The sequence below is a fragment of the Falco biarmicus genome, chromosome 2 (assembly GCF_023638135.1).
Source record: "Falco biarmicus isolate bFalBia1 chromosome 2, bFalBia1.pri, whole genome shotgun sequence".
Lineage (NCBI taxonomy): Eukaryota > Metazoa > Chordata > Aves > Falconiformes > Falconidae > Falco > Falco biarmicus.
Window position 1 is genome coordinate 57,446,901 of NC_079289.1, and position 22,049 is coordinate 57,468,949.

The following is a 22,049-nucleotide window of genomic DNA, read 5'->3' on the forward strand; positions in this document are numbered from 1 at the left end:
GCTCCACTTCAAGCCAATAGCACCTTCTTTGCTTTTTATTACTGTATCAAGCAATTCTCATGAACAAATGCACCAAGTGTGCATAGGGATGGAGTGTAGCCATTGATAACAAATACTGGATTCAACCTGTATCTTCTCCCTTAGGGAATGGCACAAGCCACAAGAGGAATGCTAGGTGGACAGTTCACGACCCTTCGTATCTCAAGTTAAGCAATGCAATCAATTTTGATATGCAACCACTTAATTTCAGCAGTTCACGTTACAACATGCATTTTAATGCAAACAGGTAACAAGACAGCTGGCTCCTTTCCATGAGCACAGCAATATTCTGAGCACTACTTGCTGTTTAGGAACTTCCTGAGATCACTTCTGTATAGCCTACTTCCAGAATCTATCATGGAATTGGACAGACATGCAATTGTGCACATCAGGTTAAGGACTTCTAAACAGACCAAGATCGTGTTATTTTTTCAAACAAATAAATAAAACCATGTATACAAACTTACATCCACACTCATTTTTTTTAACAGCATAGCAAAATGTGATTTTATGAGAAGCTCAACAAAAATCTTACTCTGTAATCGTGAAAAAGTCCATGAGTTCAGATTTTGTAGCCTTGTTCCAATACGTAAACAGAGCGTCTAGGAAAATGAAAAATATTAAAAACAAGACAAAGGCAGCAAACACACAAAAGTATTTAACAGAAAAGTTAACTATGTTGGTTTTAATTTTCAGATAATGAGGATTCAGAGAATATGAAAATGGCTTATGTGGTACAGATAACTTACTATTTAATGTTTTCCTTTAAATTGATTGTACAAATGCACATATTAGTTCTCCAAATGAGTTTCTACAATATGCTTTTAATTAATCCCATATTAAAATATTCCCATACAGTTTCATATTTTAAATAGTAATAATTGTATAGTCAGCAGTGACTACAGTGTTCTAAAAATATAAGACTTCAAAATACTTTGAACTGTTAGTCCTATAACCTGCTTCTTTATAGACTGGTCTCAACATTTTTAAAATTCAAATTGACCATTTCTTCTTTTTTAATTTACAATGTTTTACTATGGATAGTTTTTCAGTACAGTTTCAAATTTTCTTTATTTGCACAGATTTCAAAAATGGCTATCTATTTTTTTACAAAGCTTTTAGTTACATAGCCAAGACCGGTCTCTCTTGCCAAAAAAACTTCAAAATTAGCTTACAAACTCAAAATTACAAAGATGTGTGGCAAAATTTGTTTGACACTCGTTCTTTTCCAGGAGAATTGAGACCAAACAAATCCCCACCATGCTTATGTCAATTTTAACTGGAATTTCCTAGAAATTCTAACTAATTTTTACATATTTCAAAGTGTAAAATAGTGAAAAGATATTAGAGTTTTATTATAATTTTAATTAAAATATGTAAAACAACATTATTATAACTACATGAAAAATCTCATTCGTGATTAATTGGGATAATAAATTAAGAGTTCAAGTAGTACATAAACTTGATTTTTAGAAATTAAAACCAAAACAGGCACAGAAAATAAATTAACTACTTTTGATATATGTTTAGCACAAACTGAAAAATTCAGTGTTTTTACAAAAAGGATTTGCCTTCTTTCTTAAATACTGATCAAGGATAGGGGAGTGATTCAGAGCTGTATGATCCTAGTAAAAAATTAAGGTTTGTCATTCATGCAGTGCTTCTATACCTCTGTAACCTTCACCTAGGTAAAACGACTCTCTCAAAAATTTGGTGGATCATCTCACAAACATCCCAGGAGAATGAAGAAGCACTAAATGTCCCCATTCCAGAAATAGAAATATACATTGCGATCAAACCATTTGTTTCCCTATCATACAGGAAGTTCTGCAAAATAAGAGGAATGGACTAGCCCAAGACTCTGCTACTGATCAATAAACTATTATTCACCTCTATTTTCCAAACTGGACTGCAAAATCACACACAAATATTCGCTTTCTTACCAAGTCCTTTAATTAACCTCGTACTTTGAAGGAATAATCCCTTAATGCTTACAAGGTTTCAGTCAGAGTTTAATTTGACCAGTCCCACATATTTGTAACATACAGCATAACATGGTACCTATACCTCAAATATTATGCTGATTTTGAGAAAGTATTGAAATCACGGGCATAAATCCAACACATTACTTGGAATTTATGAAAAATATGTGGAATTACTTACCTTCTGACATACTTCTTAAAATATGAAGGAAACACATGAGCAGACTTTTGATCTCTGCTTGGTCAAGTTTGTCATATCGAACTATAGAACTTCCTAAAGTGCTGCTCTGTTGGTTCTGAAAAAAAGACAGACAGACATATATTGGCTGAAGAGTTCTGAAACTGATATGAACTAAAATGTTTTAAACTGCCTTATTAATTCCTGCAACAGAAAAAGGATCCCAGAATAGAGACAAAAATGTTTCATGTAGAGACAGGTCACTAAAACACACACTACACACATGAAGTATACCAAATTAAGCCTCTTTACCTTTGTTTATTTCCTTCTTTGTATGAATTTTTCCCTCAGAGGGAGGAATAATAGGAAAAGTCACCTAATTACACATAGATACCCACATTGTGGAAATCAGGCATGCCCCTTCTGTTTAGATGAAATACTTTAAAAATAAATGCTGCTATTAGGTGACACATACATGCTCCTTTGCTTTTGAAGAGACTTTATTCTGAACCATAGACAGATCTGCACCTACAAAATTCTTTCCATTTAAAGATGTGAGAACCTCAAGGGAAACATACATGAATGGCAATAAGCATTTTGGAAGTTTAACTACTGATAAGTAACTTGCCCTTGCCTCAAAAGAAAAAAAAAACCAACCCAAACAAAAGCCAACAAACCCTGAAAACCAAACAAACACACCCCACATCCACACACCCCCAAGCATAAAAAAAACTTTCTCCCTGCTTCATTTGTTTATGCAAATTCTACACTTGTGGAAAGTTAATCAGCAATTCCTAATACTTAAATCTGTCAAAAAAGAAAAAAAAAAAAACCCAAACCTGATTTTTCAAAAATGTGTATCACGAAAAAAAATAAAACTGTGAGAATATATACATCGAACTTTGTACAAAGACTTACTTGTAAAAGAATAATTTCCACACAATCAAATGTTGCAAAATCCTCAGTCTGAGGCTTTTACACATATACTACATAAATATCTTTTAAAAAAATAAATTATGCCCTTTTTTGTGCCTAATTCTCACTTCCAATATAAGGCCACTTATGTGAATGGAAAAGGAACCGGACATTTAATAAGTTTTCTGTAAGTTCAACAGTCTAGTATGATTGATCTGTGCAACTCTGGTTTCTACAAGACAGCTGGATCACCTTGATGCTGTGACCTTTTTAAGGGGACATGCCAGTGTTGGAAGATATCCTGCAGACAGAGAAGTGCCAATACCTCAAGGGCAGAGCAACCCTTCCAGGAACACTCCTCACAGAGCAGGAGACATGCCAATCCATGAGGGAACATCTCACAGCATACACATCAATTGACTGGTAAGCGCTTTAACACATTCCATGTAAAAGGGAAGAATTGCTGTCCTAAAACAATCTGTGTAGATCTTGTCACATACTAGACACTGAATGGATGCACAGTGAAACTGAATGTGAAACTATGATTAATACTAGACACAAATTACTGTAATTTAGGAGAAAATGGACACCTATATAAGCCTGATTATTGCAGAGTAAAGACCTCACAAACTATGAAATATCTCTGGTGAACAAGGAGGTTCTACTATACAGCTTTATGGAAACAAATAGGGCAGGGAATTAATGGCTGGCAAAGCAGGAAAAGAATGAGTTTCCTAGACTTTCAGATACTGTCCAGAGCACTACGTATTATTTCTCTAAAATAGCTGAACAAGTACATGGATAAAACTAGGATTATAGCTACTCAAAACTTTATTTCAAAATCATGTCAATAACCTATAAATAAGCATGTATTAAAATAGAAACTGATATACTTTCAGCCAGTTCTGATTCCACAAGTGTAGTTCTACAGGTTATTCTATTAGAACGAAAACATGGCTCTTCAATAATGGTATCAACCAACGAGCAAAAAGTTGAAGATAACGTGCATGGAACAACTGATCTACTAGAAAGAAAGTTTGCAAAGCAACAAATAAGAAGCCAGGGTTAAGTATTATTGGGAAAAATACTAACAGCATGCTCAACAAATCCTGTATTACCTAAATTGGCAGACCAGAGCAGAATTTTCAAAGGATGTCGATTCCTTTGAAAACTCTTTTACTTGGTAAGAACACTACACATAAGTAATTAACAACATGACAGCTAAGTAATAGATGACAGCACTGCCATTGAGCAACAGTGTATGTACAAGATATTTATTTACTTGGTCAACGTCAAAGAAGATTTTTTTAAAAAGTTTATTTATATTAAAGACCCTCAGAGTCAAATTCTGCTGATATTTAAGCTGATTGGATTGTTATGCTTAAATTAAATCATGTACATGAACTATTCCAGGTTTGTCATTTAAAGGTATATTTTACATGGTTACATTGCACATATTTGGCTTGATATTCAACTGTTGCAAAGCAGTGGCAAAACTACTGATCACACACTTCACTCAGAAGCTTAACTATACCAAGCACAAAAACCAAATACTTCTTGTAACTGAAGAGAGAAAGCAGCATGCAAAATTTTCTCTGGCAAAGCTGGAATTGTCAGAAGTGAAAAATCCATAGTAACACGGTTTTTCTTTGCAGGGTGAGAATTTTCTTCTTCTTCTCCATTAGGGCGCATAGCATGAGCAGAGTGCCTTCTGAGAAGCTTCTCTCTCTGCCACACGAAGGCATGTCAGAGTCAAGGGGAAAAAGTTAACATGTTGTGACTTGCACAACAAGATCTAAGAAAATGAAATGTGATCAGTATCAACACAAGCTCTAGAAAGACATGACTGAATACCTCATAGCTACTGCAGCCAGAGCTCCTAATTTGTAACAGCTTTAAAAGTGAAATGATTTAGAAAATTCAAACTAATATAAAAGAAATCACCTAAAGAAAGCAGAGCAACTGTTTTTTCAGTATTTAAAAAATGCTATGCATATCGTGTACAGAACAAGATGGAGTGAAGGTGTCTACAAAATCAAGGAACCTGATCTAACTAGAATTCAGTTCTCTCAAGCAAAATTCAGTCCACTTCATCTAGTGCCTTTTCCTAGCAAAGGAAACAACAACTGTTTGCTTACATCTCTACATTGAAAATCTGTTTGTATTTTCTGCAAAACAGCTTAATAAATGCAATGCAAAAAGAGTTCATATGATACTTACTATGCAAAAGAAAAACTTGCATAAAATAACGGCTCTACAGTTATTCTAGAAAGCCCATTCCCAATGGAGATTAGAGAAGTTAACCACTATGAGAATTAAGATGAAACTTTAGGAATACAGGTTGGGGTTTTTATTTTGGTTTTGGTTTTTTTACCTTGTCAAGAGAATTGCTCTTGTCACTGTGTCTTTCTGGGAGACTGTTTCCCGAGTCTGTACTTATAAGAGAGCCTCTTGAGTCAGCATTCCTCACGCTATTAATATTTGGAGTTGATGTGGTGTAGGGGGAAGCTAAAAAAACCCAAAACAATGTAAAAGTCTCCAACAATACATACACTGAAAAAAGTCACTCTATAGTTTAGTCAGACTTCTAAAACCACCATATATGTATATATTTTTTAAAGGAGGCAAAGAGCTAATTCCATTCAGTTACTTTCAACGAAGACAAACTTATCCTAGAGGTTCAGCAAAGTATATCTTTATGTACATACACACAGACTTTTGTACAACTACAAACACACATGCATAAAAACAGATGTAGCAATACATATACACACTTACATGAAGAAGCATGTATATTTAAGAAGCTCACCTTCCCCATTTTTCATCTTTCTTTTTTTATTTTTTTTTTAAATTGAGTAATTGACAACTAATTACACCAGACAAAAAACAAACAGAAAACCACATTAAAGCGACAGACAGGAGGATGCCCACATGTGTGCACAAGCAGCACCTCTACTTAGAGGTGGTCTCCAACATCATATACAAAATGGTAAATTATGGCTTTCTGGCTATAAGTGACTAAGGCTAGTTTTGTCTCCTATTCCTCTGCATCAAGACAAGAACTATCATCTTTGAGGGGGGGAAAAGCATCTTTCTCCAGGAAATAGCTTTAGATTCAAAAAGAAAAGCAAGATCAAAAAGATCCCAAAAGAAAGATTTCATGTAGACTGTGAACAATGACTCATGATGAAGAGCCGATTGCATGAGGGTTCTGTTAATGAAAGTAGCGGTAACATTCACGTATATATGCAGAAAGCAACCAAAATTTGACACGGAACAATAAATTCTCGTAACAAATGAAAAAAGGAAACAGGCTCCTTTTAAAATTATTTTATTATTTTTTAAGTGCTTACCAATGCCAGAGATAACACCAAATAGATCTTTAGGAAGATTGTTATCCAATGTGTTTCCTGATTTTTGTGGTGTTACTAGCTGACTTGCAGTTGGCAAATTAAGCGCATCATCCTTTGCACTCTGGAAAAGAGGAAAAAGTGATTACTGTTTTCCAACATTATGGACTTAGTGAATATGACATATAAAAATATAGCTCTAGATGATAAAGTATATTTCTTTCTTAAATTTTAATTTCTATTAAATATGGTCAAAAGCACAGAATGAGATGTTCAGGTATTTGCACAAGCTTGGAATAGCCTAAAATATAAATTATCTTAGGAAATATTAAAGAAAATGAATACTAGATTCAATTATAAACACTATAAACCAGATATTTCCAAGAACTCAAACTACTATTCCAAACACATATTCTCTTGTTGGAAGGTTATCATGAATTTCTTTCTTAATACCAAATGGAACATAGCATGATACGGTCAAAAATAAAATACATTAATAATTAAATCTTAGATTCAATAACTGTATGCAACTATATCAATATACACCTTCACAAACTGCATTTGAATTCATTCTCCTGTAGCCCTGTTATACTACAGCTGTTCCAAAATCACACTCCTTTAAGGTTAAAAATTCTTCCTTAATTTCTAGAAAATTAATCTCTTTTTTGGTGGTCCATTTATTCCATTTATTTCAGTGTTGGACTGAATTGAAAAATAAGATTTTTTAAGAAGCAGCAATCTACTACCAATATACAATCTTTTCTGCTGAACAACGACAGTAACTACTGAAATTGTTGGGATTTTAGCAAACATAACTAATTCTCTATGTGTTAGATGACAGGGGAGAATCCTCCTGCATAAAAATGAAGCATGTGCAAGTGCCTCCCAGTGCCAGGATCTACAAGAATGGAGGCAAAATGTTCATGCAAACTGACAGACAGACTAAAGAGAAGTGTAACTTTTGAGTAAAAAACAGACAGAATTTAATGAAAACCCCTCTCACAGAAACTGCATCAAGACTAAGCAATAGATATAAATGGAAGGCCATTAAATTGCAGAAACAACAGGTTAATTTTAGTTTCAAATACACTGTTCCTTCAGTTTGTTTGACTGCTCTTCTTCAAACCCTTAAAAAGATGCAGTGTGTTCAATCCTGTGTGGTCTATAGTTTGTACTGAAATATAGGTGCATGCACTGGAGATACAGAAAAAGCAAGATGTTAATGGCAGTATAATCATATGGCATTAAAATAATGCTGTGGTAATCTGCGTGGCCTAGCATTCTCCAAAAATCTTCCGACGATCAGTAAGGGCACTGTAACCTGTATGTAGGACCAAACTAACCAATTACCACGTTAGACATAACTTAGCTTGGTAAGAGAAACTGCAGCCAAAACCAATAAATTACAATAAAGATAATTTAGAGTATCAAATAGAAATGTCACTTACATTGCTGGAAGGGTTAACGGGAAACGGAGACACATCTTTAACATTGATTCGCTGAACATTTTCTATGAGCAGTCCAAAGAGTGGCAAATACATAGTGGCTATTCTTGCCTGATGGCTCTAGAGTATAAACAGATGATTAATAAATTACAGATTTAATTTTAAATCACCAATTATTTTTTTAAGCTATTCACTCCTTAATTACAAAAAAAGAATATTTAATAAATATTTGTCAAGCCAGAGCCTACATTCATACCATCCCTATATTTCATTCTAATTCACAGGTCAGTAAATTTTATTTACTGTTTTAATAAAACGCAGAAAACCCCCTAAATTAATGTGACTTTTGCTAAGACTTAACCAATTAAATTAATATGATGATGGCTTGTAAATTAACGACATCTTCCATTAAAATTTTATGGCTTCTCCACAGCAGATCTGACGTTAAAAAAAAAAAAAAAAGTCAGCAAAATTAAAAATCACTCAAAATTTACTACCATGACTTGTAGCTTGCGTATACTCATTTTACAAATAATAGATGACAGGATAGCAGCCAAATATTAAGTGCTAATGTTTAATGAAAATAAGAGATTTAAAAACATTTGTAAAAATCCGATTACTTTACGAACAGCAGTTAGATTATACTGTGCTGAAACGTAAAAACATGTAATTATGTTAAAAGGTGCTTTGTGCTTTCACTTTGTAAAATCTGAGATTTTCAGATTGATTTTGGTATAATTTTCATACATTTTTTCATCACAGTCTGAACAGGAATAGCATTGCTACAAATTAACAAGTTTTTTGTGAAAGAGAAAAACTTCTTGTATGTGTGCACACTTACTCTATTATTTTGTACTACTAGTATAGCAACATACTTACCCTGGAAGCATATCTATCATCAAAAGAATGCTTTATCATCAAATTCTTGAGCACGCTAATAGCAATCTGCCGCACATCTCTGAACTCTTGTAATGCATTGCCCACCTCCCTGAGAAGCAGTCCAACTAAGAAGTGATTTTTACAGAACTCGTCCGTTAATGAATAGTCCAGGTGAAGGTCTGGAAGTAAAGTACGTAAGTTCTATGATGTATTTATATATATCATGTATAATCATAGTTACTCGTATATCCCTAGCTCAATTTACTGCATAACAATGCATTTATTAAACAATTATGATGTATATTCAAGCAATAGAAGCTGAAGAAATCAAAATACATTATTTTAAAAAAATAATTAAATACTGTCCAATATTCAAAAGTGTTCCTATTCAATTTACCTGGACCAGCATCTCATAGCTCCAAATTCAAATTTTAGATCTATATACAGGTACTGGAAACACAGAATGCACAAAGGCTGCACATATTCTACCTTTCAGGAACTTAGTTATATGGCAGAGTTTAATAGTTAGTCTGTGGTTCAGTCCCAGGTTAGCAAATATGAAGGACTGCAAGCAAAACATGGATTAAGAAGCTTTAGATTTTTGTACTGCAGTTTTAAGTTCCTTTTTCATTATCTTACCCCTGTATCTATTATGAATATAGACTATAGAGCCTCCTAACAACTGTGATCTTGGTTAACTGATATACTCTAAGAAAATAATCCCAAAAATTTGCAGTGTGTAGTAAGTGTAATTAACAGACTGCATTTGCAACACATACGTCCAAATTAAGCCATTTCTTCTCAATATATCAGAACACAATAATATTTAAACAAGATAACTTAAATCGATCTATGGAAATTAAACCAGTATTGTAATACAGTAGGCAATTTCCTGCTACAATTACACAAGACTTTTCAAGAAATATTTATATAATTGGTGTTAATTCCAACAGAATTGAAGTCAAAGAACATTTCATTTGAAATTTCTTCTTAAACCACCGCCATGCAAATTTATTTCATAAAGTATTCCTAGCAGTAACTAACTGTAAATCTATACTAAGCCTCATATAAATATTATATAGACACATACACACACAAAACCCAGGCACATCTGACAGAGTAAAGTCAGACTGCTCCCCCCTTTAGAAGTAATTTTTGTGCAATAAAATAATCCAGTTCATTTATGTACTGAATATATGACAGCTTAAGAGAAACTTTAGTTTGAAGACCTTATTTATTAGAATGCATATATGTTTAACCTTATAGATGAGCAGGTGTTCAAGAGTTGCTCGTATTCACTGTTATTGTTCCATACAGTAATCGGATACAGATGCTACTTTCTAAGCACTTTCATTTTTCAAAGAACTCTTTCAGTAAGGGAATCCATTAAGTCAGAAAGAAACATACATAAGACAGCACAAGCACAGACATTCTACAGGCATTCTTGCCACTCACTTAAGAGCCAGCTGCATCACACGAGGTCTCTTTTGCTTGAGACAGCAAAACAGAGTCAGAAACACTTCCGATAAAGTTTTCTTTCCTGGCTGAACTCCTAGTTCAGCAGGGAGCAGCATTTTACATGGTTCTTTACTGTGTAAGCAGAAACAGTATTTTCTCTAGTTTTGCTTTTAGGATCCCCTAAACCAACAACTCACAGTCTTTTTCTATGGAAATATTTATGCAATGTTGTTATCCAAGATGCTCCTGAAGGCTGAAAAAGCCAAAGACAGAAACAAGTTCTATGCAGCTCCAGCTCTTAGTTCCAAATCTTGTTCTGCCACCTCGATGAAAGTGTTGGTTAGTTATACTCAAATTTACTAAGCCAGCAGAGTCTACTGAATAAATATTTAAGAAAAAAAATAACCTTATCTACAAAAATATGTTAGGCAGGTTTTCTTATTGCTTATAAAAGCACCTTCCTCACCTCTGCTTATTGATGCCTGCTATAGTTCAATGCCTGGAAGAAATTAGTAATATCTTTACAGCCACAAATGCAATAGCTAACATACTATTTGTTTTAGCACAAGGCTAGATGTACCAGGATTCCAGGTGGGTGGAACAGGACATTCATGACTGAGCTCCAGTGTCAAAAAAAAAAATTATGCACATGAGGTAGAAGCAAGAACAAGCTACAAAAAGAGGAATACAGAAGCACCAATCAAGTACACAGGGACAGCACCAGGAAAGCCAAAAATCAGCTACAGCTGCAACTGGTAATGGACATCAATGGCTACAGGAACAGCTTCTACCACATCAGCATTAAAGGTCTAAACAAAGAAAACAAGGGATATTTGCTGAATAGGGACTGTGATTTAGAGACAGTGGACTTGGGTAAGGCTGTAATACTCCATGCCTTTGTTACCTTATCCTTCACTGCCATGGTTTCCAGGCCTTAAGAGTCTAGAGACTGTGACAAAGAGAATTACCAGCAGTGGACTAGGACCAGATCAGGGATCTCCTGAGACACCTCCAGTCATGCAAATCCACAGCACCGGATGAGATGCTGAGAAAGTTAGGTGATGTCATTGAAGACCACTCACTATCACCTTTAAGCCATGCCATGGTGATTAGGGGCCTCCCATAACTGGGACCTCACAATGCCTGAAGGTAGACATTGCGCACATCTGCAAAAAAGGGCAAGATAACTCAGGGAACCACAGACCTCACTTTGGTCCTTGGGAGAGTCATAGAGCAAGTCCTCTTGGAAGCCATTTTTCAACAAGTGAAGGAGAAGAGTGGGAATGGGCAGGATAGATTTACCCAGGGTAAACCATACTTGACTAGCTTGGCTTTTACAATCAACTCACTAGATCTGTGGATAAGGGGAGAATAGCAGATGTCCACATGGTCATTGTATCCAAAGTGGGACATTACAGTCTAGGTCAATAGATACCTAAATGTGCAAAAGAACTAGATGGATCATTGGGCTCAAAAGTTGGTGTTTCATGGCCTGTACCGTGCCTGCAGACCAGCTACAGGAGGAGTTTCCCAAGGTCTATCCTACTTAATGCTGCTTCATCAATGACCTGAAAGAGGAGATGGAGTGCACCCTCATCAAGTTTGCGGACAGGGTACAGTCCACACCCTCAAGAGCAGCACTGCATTTCAGAAGAATCTAGGTTCTACAGGGATGGGTCAACAGAAGTGCAATGAATTCAACAAAGACAAATGCAAAATTCTGCACCTGGGATGGGCAAACTTCCTGCAATGGTATCAGCTGTGGAATGACTAGCTTAGGAGCAGCTCTGCTGAAACACACCTATGGGTCCAGGTGGACAGTAGCTTCAACAGGAGTTAGCATGACACCCTGACAACATTGAAGGCTAATAGCATACTGGGCTGTATCAACAGGATCATAGCCAGAAGTGTTTATTTCCCTTTGCTTGGCATTTGTTAGACATATCTGTAATACTGTGTGTAGTATTTGGGTCTTCTAGTACAAAAAGGATCCTAACTTGAGTGAGTACAGTGAAAGACCACCAAGGTAGTTAGAGGGCTGGAGCATGTACCCTATCAGAAGAAACTGAGGGAACTGAGCTTGTTCCATCTGGATGAGGGAACGCCTGATGTGACCTGAGCAGAAGCCTGGACTACAGACCTAAGTAAGTCCCTTTTAACCTGAATGGGCATATGAAAAAAGTAAAAAGTACACCAAGCCTCACACTGCACATCTGTCTACAGGAGTGTTGCAGGCTTCTGTAGCTAGCGAATTAAAAGCTAACTCATGAAAAAAACCCAAACTTAATAATCATAGCAGGAAAGGGAGGCAGAGTTGAGGATGTAGTTTACCATATGTTTCAATGACTTTGGATAGATTACTCTGCTACCTAAACTATTCCTTTAAGATTAAATGAAAGGATTACCACTTCAGGCTTTCATTTAATAATTTTGAGGTTTCCAACATCTCATGGACCTGAAGTTACACAGTCTACACGTCTAATAATAAAAAGGTGACATCTAAGAAATAGAACATATTCTTCTTTGGAAGAACTTACCTTGGTATCTCTGCACTCTGCCTTTTCCAAATGGCATTGGTAGATTCAAAGGTATGTAGTGCTCATGATTACAGACTACACGGAGAAATTCAAATTTGAATTCAAAAAGAGTCTGCAAAGTAAAAGTATAAATTAAATAACCATGCAGTGATCTGAATAACACATTAAAAACAGCTTTCTAAGACAAAAGGGTGATTTCTCTCAGTCTTGCAGTATGAGGGATATAGACCTGTCAAAGTTCCATATGCCAGTATACGGTAATTCCAGCATAATTAATACTTGTCAACTGGATATAGTTTTATTTACCGTTCCCATTGTCCAAAGTTATTTGAGTTTACTAACATATTATGTACTTATGTAAGAAAAGTTTAGACCCACAAAAGAAATTCTTTGGATATCTGGTACATGTTTTCACCACTATAGTAAACATACAGAAATTTATCAGATACCAATTCCAACTTCAGCCTCTCTCACATTCATGCTTAAAATTTCTGCTTACGGTTGCTCCCCCACCCCTACCACTTTCACAATACAGAAGCTCTAGCATGGTAAAGTTGAATGTGAAGATGGGAATCAAAATATGAAAAAGATTAGATGAAAAAAACCCAACAAAGCCACCACCACAAATGCTCTAGCCACAGCACAGTGACTTCTAACGTAACTGCGAAGAAGTCTGAACACTTAATGCAGGATTCTATCCACACGCATCAAGAAGATGCAACTCCTAAAAATAGTTTGTTTAAAAATACTGAGTACCTTTGGATCTCCTGGGGCAAAGCCGCTGATGTAGTTATTGATTTGCTTGAAAACAAAGCCTCTATCCATAAAAGTAAAACATCTCTGGGGAAAACACGCAAAAACAAGATAGAATTGATTTAGTCACAGCGCTCAGTAGTTTTATTTCTATATTTAGTAAGTTTATTTTCCAGACATAGTATTTCAGTTTGAATGTAAAACACAATAAAACAAGCAAATTAAATGTATGTATACACATACAAATACCAAATTTTCCCCTTAGACTGTAGAATGTAAACAAATTGCAAATAAAAAGCAGTTGAAGAACTCTGCCTTTACAGAAATAAAAATGGCATGCCGCTAGCAGCTTTACCTATCACTATTTCTCATCTTTTCTTCTCCCTACTGGATCTTACTGACTGAAAAAGGAAAGACACTGAAAGTCTGTTTACATAAAATGCAGGCAAATAAAACACTACTCATTGTATGAAGCTTTTGTAGGATTAGAAGGTAGCTTAGATTATATTTGTAAAGAAAAAAGAAAAATCAAAATAGATTTTGGATGAAATATAAATTCATTTTAAAAAATATCACTTTTGAACAGATGGCTTCTTGATTACAAAAGATGCAAATTATACATCAATGCATTTTCACTTGGACATAAAATTATATTTAAAAAACATTATGCATATCCAGTTTTATGTGAGTTGGCTTTAATATTCTTTAAAATCCACGAGAAGCAGCATTATTAAAATATTGAGCCCAAGTCGCTTGTGTACCTACTTTTATAAAGGCAGCAAGGCTATGGTTTGCATTTTTTGAAGCCTCTGGATTGTCTCTGTACTTCTGAGTGATGTGTGGCATTAGCATATTAACAACTGTTTCAACTGCATGATGAAAGGAAGCAGAAAATCTCTGGTTTCGCAACAGCTGGAAACAAATTCAGATAAAATATTTAATATGATTTGTAACACTGAAGTGTTATCAGAAAATTTACTTCAGAGAAGATACAAATAATCTGACAGCGAGAGGAAAGACAAAGATAGTTTTCAAATTTTCTCATTTGTCATTTAAAATCAACATTTTCTTTAAATTCAAGATTTTCCTGAACTTTCTACACTGAAGGGTGAAAAGCATTTGGTTAAAAGAAATTATAACAACATGTGCTAGCATCTGTTATTAACATTCAAGCAAGGCAATCTGATGACAAAACACACAGGTATGAAAGTTCATAAGTGTAATGCATAACTACTTTTCTATACTACAATAAACTTGATGACAGAAGCTAGGGGTAAAAGAGAATCCTTTACCTATCTTCCTTTCCAAAGCAGATACCAGCTGGTTCACATATAGTAACTGCATTATCAGACTCACCTTACCGTCTTAAAAAGACGGTTTTTGCTGTTCTGCAACTATCTCTTTAATAAGTCCTTTACCTTTTGCTGTTGTCCGAGTTCTCATCCATACTTTTCTTTCTCTGGCTTGTCAGCAACTTCAAATCTCAGCTCTTCCAGACTTCAGAATCTTACTCCCCATGTTTCTCAGTTTCCACAATCAGAACTGTTTTCCCTTGCTTTTAGGTAGTAGTTGCCAATTACCTTAAAAGATTTCCTGTACATTCACAACCTCCTCCTTTCCACTCACCATCCTCATTACCTTTATCAATGATTTTGCACATTCTGACTAGTATGGGTCAGTAAGTTCTCTTCAGCTTTTTGGCACTAGAGAGTCTCTTTTACTTCTATAAATCTTACAATCTTTAATAAAGATTCTGTCTTTTGTCTGATGGGACTTCATGACAAGTGGTTGAAGGCTGAAAAAGTTGACATTAACAAAAACTGTTCAACTGTATAGTCATTTTGTCTTTTCAAACTGAAAACTGAAATCAAAACATCCAAGAGCTCCAAATACTTTATCTAAATAGTTTTTTGAACTACATGGAATGCAAAATTCCTAAGCAGATCAAACCATTGTGTCAAGGCCCTACATGTAACTGTGATTACACAATTTTGCTCCCTTTGGGTTTGAACTGTGGCCCAAAGACTCTAGCTTTGTTTTTAATAAATATTTTAAAAAATAGATATTAAGGTTGAAAAAGATCCTTGTCTAAATATCAACAGCACACATTAACGAAATAACAATTAAAAATTAAAAGTTCTGTTTGTGGGTATGCCAGTCAGTGTCCTGTGATATTCTTGTAAGCTCAGTCTTTGCTGGACAGTATTTTTTAAAATACTACGAAATTCTTGCTATAGAAATACTTTGCTGCACCCAGAAATGCATCTTTTTATCAGATCTCATAAGTAGGAAATATCTGAACGCATATTTCATTTATTACTTTACCCAGTAATACAAAAAACCCAATTTATTTGATATTTAATGGGCTTGTAAATCAAGAAGTGATGTTTGCATGTATCCTCATTCCTGGACAAGAGGCGAGTTCTGCTCCTTTTTCTTTCGTGTCACAGGGAAGATGACAATGAGGTTAGTTCTAAAAGTAGAACTGTCTTTTTTAACATGAAATTTGGAGACAACAACAAATATCTGTCATAAAAAGTCACTCCAGTAGTTTATAAGCTATGAACCCTACTTCATGTTATTGCTGGGGAAGAATAAGAAAGAACAGCAGTTCAAGGTGACACACAGCAAAGTACCAGAATCTAAAAGGTGCACGTCAAGATAATTTGTTTCCTTTGTACAACTGAACAGTTCAGATTTGAGGGTTGCTTTTGCAGATGCTATTAAAACTAAACAAAATGTGAACCTGAAATGAGTGGTGTTCCTACACAGGCATACCTCACATGCTGCAACACTCTATTGAATGGGGTATCAATAGAAACCAGACAGGTACATTCCAGTATCAAGCTTAGGGGTTTGGGGATGGGGATTTTTTTTTTTTTGGTTTGGGGATATTTTTCCTCTTCAGGTAGAATTACTGCATGCTTCTATACCTGTAGGTCCTAACAAAAAATGTGGCAACATTTTGGTAGTTTCAATGCTGCTTAAGAAAATCTCTGCATGAACAGAGCTTACCTAAATAATTTTGCATGATAGAAAGATTACCTAAAAAGACATTTTCAGAATTTATGATCATATAACCCCATGTAACAGACAAAATTTGATGTAACTAGTTGATGTAAAACATCACTGAAAGGTCATAATTCCTAGACCAATCTTCAGCAATATAAACATACACTGAATTGGCTCCTGTCTACATCTTTCGGGTGCATTTTACTGAAAACCCCAACCTTGCTTAAAAAAACCCTAGAAATTGATCTCAGAAGATCACAGCTTTTACAGCATGTTATTTATAGCATAGCATAAATTACAAGAGGAACTGCTCAGTATTTCAAGTACACCAAACCTGAAGCCATTAGATCTCAGCTACTGGCTGTTATTACTAAAAAAAGAAAATAATCAGTGCCTTCTCTCACAGTTACTTAGGTCACTTAGACATCAAAGAGAGAAAGCTTTTTCCAAATAAAAGTAATGGTTATGCCTGCTCCAACTCACACCATAACACCAGGTAATCAAATCTATCTCAGGCATGTGTAACTGACACACTATTCCTTTATCAACTTTGTTTTCCCTAAAATGAAAGTCATGTTAAATTGAATTTGTTCCTCAGATGTACACGCTGGTGCTCTACAAATATAATTATTAGGATTACACGGGTCAGTAAAGACACATTAGCTTTGAGTAAATGAGTCAGTATAGCACTTGTGGAGGAAAAAAATGGTAATAAGAAAACATAAAAAGATAGGAAGAACTAGTAGTAATGTGAATGCTCATCAATGGTAGTATACCATACTGTACAAGAGATCATAAGGGAGAGGATACCAAAACCATGGACACTGGCAGAGTCATTCTGAGAAGTAAATTACATTTGGTTTTTTTGTTTGTTTACACAGATTCCTGCTTTAGAAAAAGATTACATTCTACTGTACTTATTTTATCCACCATCTGATCTCAATTTAAAAATGTAATCCCTGTTGTAAGGAAGTTATAATTAAATTAAGGAAATGGGTTTGCATGGCAGCAAGTTAGTGGTTTCTCTTAAGTTTTTTTTAAAGCAATAAGATGTTTCCAAACTTGTGAGGACTTCTGTAAGTTTGTTAAGATCAGGAAAAATTATATAAACTTTGTTTAGCCAAGCAAAACCAGCATGCCATTGTTTTTTGGAGTATCACCTAGCAATTTCAATATAAAACTTCCTCAAGCTATGCCAAGTTTCACACACACACTATGTTTTGAAAGCCTTGGACAGATGCACCACATTCTGTAATTAGAAAAACTGCATCCTTCTCTCAGAGCTGAATACTGCAAAATAAAAAGTACTATCAGGTAAGTACTGAAACCAACAAAATTTTTTTCAGGTTTTTTCAATATAATTTTTTATAAAATTTTAATTCCATTCCAGAAGTCTCTAGAAAAATTCAGCTTTAAATGAGAAGTAGTGTTTTCTAAGACTATACTTCCATTTCAGCTGAATTAATTAAATGAATACAATTAATTTCACTGATTATAAGCAGCTCAAAATAGTGGGGTGGAATAAGAAATACTCCATTCGCAGAGTGAAGCATGAACTCCTTCCTCAAGGAATATCAAACCAATAATGGAAATTTAAGTTTAAAGGTCCAGTTATTTGAACAGATACTATGAAACAGAAAAAAGTGAAGAGCAGAAGTCTATCTAAATATTTTTCTTACTTCAGTTTGAATTAACGGTATTACTATTGATTAGTGGTAGAAAAAGTTGTCTTTTTGCTAGAAATTTTGAGGAATTCTCAAACAGCTGGTAAGTTAAAATGAGTAAGAAGTTTGACATTTTAAATGCAAAAGGATGCACTGGACTACATGGACAGCAAACCTTTTGCCTGTATACACACATTCTAAAACCCCCTAAATGAACAGCTGTCACACTTCCCTAGACAGTTTAAGAATTTAGTGATAAAAGCTTGCCTTTTTCCATGCTTCAGAAGGTACTTAAATCTGTAGTACTAGTACCATGTAAATAGTCGATTTCCCCCCCATCCCCTTAAACTAAAGGCCTATTTCTAGATTAAACAGACTACAAATAGCAGGTAAACGTTTATGTCCATACATCAGACTGCATCAGGTTGTTTTTGGCAAAATGTCTTCCCTGACAAGTATCTAACCTCCTTTAAAAAAATCTGCCAATAAAGGTCCCAGAATTTCCAGAACCACTGCTCCAACTAAAAGCTGAGATTTTATTAAAACCAAAATTATTTCACCTTTTCTTTTTAGAAACAGAAAGGAGATCACAGTCATCTTCATATTTTAAATTGAGACAACTCTTTTTTTCTTATATAAAACCACAACACAGCAGCTAGTGTCTCATGATGCTACCAGCAAAAATTTGAGGTCCTCTTCAAATGCAAATTATGTATCAGTAATTTGTGCTAAAATGAATCCAGTTGAATACAGTATGAAGGCAGATTTTTTTATCTACTACTAGATAACAGTCAGTCTGGTGATATGATTTAATTCTCGTAACTAAAAGTAAACCAGAAAAAAAAAAAACATTTTCATTCTGTATTAGTATTCTAAGAAAAAGCGATGGATACTAGGATTTGGACATCAAACACATTACTTTTAGAGAATATCCAATGATGAAAAAAATCGTTTGACCAATTACCATATGGAGTTCACATGCTTCTTAAATGAAAAATGAATCAGTAGCTTCTTTAAAGATTAAGTCTATTGAAATAGACAAAGTCCAGACCCATTGAACAGGGACTCAAACTTGCTGATCATACCACAGCAGAACAGTATTAGGTATAGCACTAAAGCTTTTTTTGCTGATCATTCTGCAATTGTTTTTTCCCCTGTGTACTGCAGACTTCCAGTTACGCTCTAAATACACAGTGAAAATACTGACAAAGATTTCAGAACAACCTGGTACGTTACTCAGCTGGGACTATTTTGTATACTTGAAACTTTACATTCAATACTTTTTTTAATACAGAAGTAAACAAACTAAAAAGCTGTCATCAATGTAAGAAAAATACCATTTACAGGACAAGCTTGTAGAAAAATGCCTATTTCTAAAATTTTAGCACTCTCCTTCCAACAGAGGAAATAACATAGAATTAAATATTGATACTTCTTATTGTATACAGAAGGACTGTAAACTGCATGATTTGCTGTTCTTAGTCATTTTATATCACAGCTACTGTATTGCTCAGGAAAAAGCCACAGATTTTGGGGTAGTACTTACACTAAAGTCCACAGTATTATCTATTGCTTCCAGCTTCACTGTGCCATAAGTATTAAGAAATCTTACTAGAGAGTCTGATGATTTACACAAATTGCTCTACTGTATAGATTTTAAGGGGTTTCTATCCTTTTATAATAATGTTAAGTCTAGCCCTGTAGCTTTTTCCATCCAATATTTCAACTGATTTCTCCTGCTGCTTGGCTCTTTCCCTCACTTTCTTACAAATAAAGTTATTATATAGAAATCATAACCATGTATATACAAAACTTTCTTCTAATATGGAATAAAAATATGTGAATGGAGAAACAAGAGCCTATACAAATTCTCTTTAGAATATTTTTTTTGCAGAAGTTGACATACCTTCACTTTAGAGTTTTCTATCAAATGCTGAGCCATTGATTTTATCAGAACATCAAAGAAAAACCATGAATACTGCAGAGAAAAGAAAACATCTTGTAAAATTGCCACATGCATTCAACAACTATTTCAATACACTTAGCTCCTATTCTTCAGTTATGACCAGATAAGAACATGAAGTAAAAAGCACAGTTCAACATATACCTTAAGTAGCTTGTTGCTTGTAAGAAAGTCAGCAGATGGCTTTAAAATTGTCGTCATTGACTTTGTCAATTCTTCATGTACTGTCTTATATTCAGAAGCAACATAGGGTTCAGCTTTATAAGCATACTTGGGGAGGAAAATCAGAATAAAACATGAAACTATGACATAATATGAAACAATTAAAATTGAACAGATACAACTGAATTTAAATATGCTTTTTTTAGAGAAATAAAAAAAAACACATTTAATTTACTTTTACCTACCTTGACATAAGATCTCAGGTAGCTATCCAAGCCTTCTTCATGACACTGAGCAACAATATGGATAATGACTCTAAACAGAAGTCAGAAACCAAGTAAGCCTACAAAGCAAGCTATGATTGCAATAACACAAACGCTACTCAGTTACAGATTTACGTGATAACCCAGTCATCACCTAATCTCTATGAAGCACTTCAAATTCTTTACCTTGTCACGTTGACTGCAACTTCCTCTTGAGTTGCTCTGGTGAGAACTCTAAACAACTGGTTTAGAACAGTTGGCAGGAAAGCTATCATCACATGGCCTTCCATAGCATGAAGGCTCTAAAAGAAAGCAGTAATACTGTGAGAAACAATGGCATTTAAATCACAAGTTCTAAACCGATAAAACTTACTGCAAGTCTTTTTCCAAAAATACACACTGCTTGCACTATTTGGTGTTAACTACCTGACATACTGCATAGAAAGCAATTGAGAATAGTTTCCAACATAAATATTTGGTAAATGTTTTCTACATTAAGGTAAATTAGGGGTAAAAATTAGGTTTTATTAAAAGCATTTTAAAGTAGTTATTCATACTTTCCTTGAAATGCATACTAGGTCATGTTTCAATGCAAAGGCTATCTGTGTACGCCACAGCAAGCTGACACTGACACTCTGGTATACTTTGTTATTTCATCCACCAATGCAGACACTTAGCAAACACAAGTTCCACAAAAACATACAGGTTGCTTACCTGTGGTAAATGCAATATTAGTTACTGCAAAACAATAAACTAATACGTTAAAAAACAGAATGAACTAAAATCCTTAACTACCTAATGCTGGAAATCGGAGTCAGCGAATTACTAACCATTCAGCTTCTTCATGATATGCCTTTGCATTCCATCACAAACAAAAGATATTATAGTCATAACCACCCTGACATAAAAGGCAGTGTATGGCATTTCATCCTACATTGTTTCATGCCACAAAATTCCCTCGAGTTCTAGGGAGTTTGAGGGGAAAAAAAAAAAAAAAAAAAAAAAAAAAAAAAAAAAAAGACTGAATGTGGTGAACGTGCATACAGACAACACATTGCAAACATTTAGATTCAGTGTTAACTAGCTGCCTTGTCTTTGAATGTTTGCCTGCATGCATATTCAACACTATTTAGAACTCAAAACAGTCTTCCTTCCTACATGATCTGTGATTTTTCTTGGAAACAGCAGTTATATGCTACAGTATCTTTTCTATAAGCCTTGCATATCAGAGCATTGGGTAAACATGCAAATAGTACTTTAGCTCACTTTTGTCCAGGATGCAGAAATTTCTTGGTAAAGGTGATGTTTTAAGTAGGACTCTGAAATGGACTCATAACACAACTTCTGACGCCTTTGAGTATTCAATTACACTCAGACAAAAGACACCAGAAGTAGCTGTGCCCTTTGATCTCTCAGGCAGCAACGGAGGTAACTGCAAGCAGATGCCTC

General features: G+C 34.8%; 1 protein-coding gene across 13 annotated transcripts in view; it reads right to left on the reverse strand.

The window, feature by feature from the left end:
* The window catches only part of DOCK9 (dedicator of cytokinesis 9), a 128,813-nt gene that overhangs the window by 33,506 nt on the left and 73,258 nt on the right, over positions 1–22,049 (reverse strand). For all 13 annotated transcript variants that reach the window (XM_056328226.1, XM_056328221.1, XM_056328229.1 and 10 more), the window contains exons 24-36: positions 20,787–20,902; positions 20,583–20,652; positions 20,320–20,445; positions 20,119–20,190; positions 14,302–14,448; positions 13,540–13,623; positions 12,784–12,895; positions 8,789–8,967; positions 7,913–8,029; positions 6,468–6,588; positions 5,489–5,622; positions 2,203–2,317; positions 575–641 (exon numbers count right to left, since the gene is read on the reverse strand). In XM_056328226.1, coding sequence (XP_056184201.1) covers positions 575–641; positions 2,203–2,317; positions 5,489–5,622; positions 6,468–6,588; positions 7,913–8,029; positions 8,789–8,967; positions 12,784–12,895; positions 13,540–13,623; positions 14,302–14,448; positions 20,119–20,190; positions 20,320–20,445; positions 20,583–20,652; positions 20,787–20,902 — 1,460 coding nt within the window. The remainder of the gene's footprint in view (positions 1–574; positions 642–2,202; positions 2,318–5,488; positions 5,623–6,467; positions 6,589–7,912; positions 8,030–8,788; positions 8,968–12,783; positions 12,896–13,539; positions 13,624–14,301; positions 14,449–20,118; positions 20,191–20,319; positions 20,446–20,582; positions 20,653–20,786; positions 20,903–22,049) is intronic.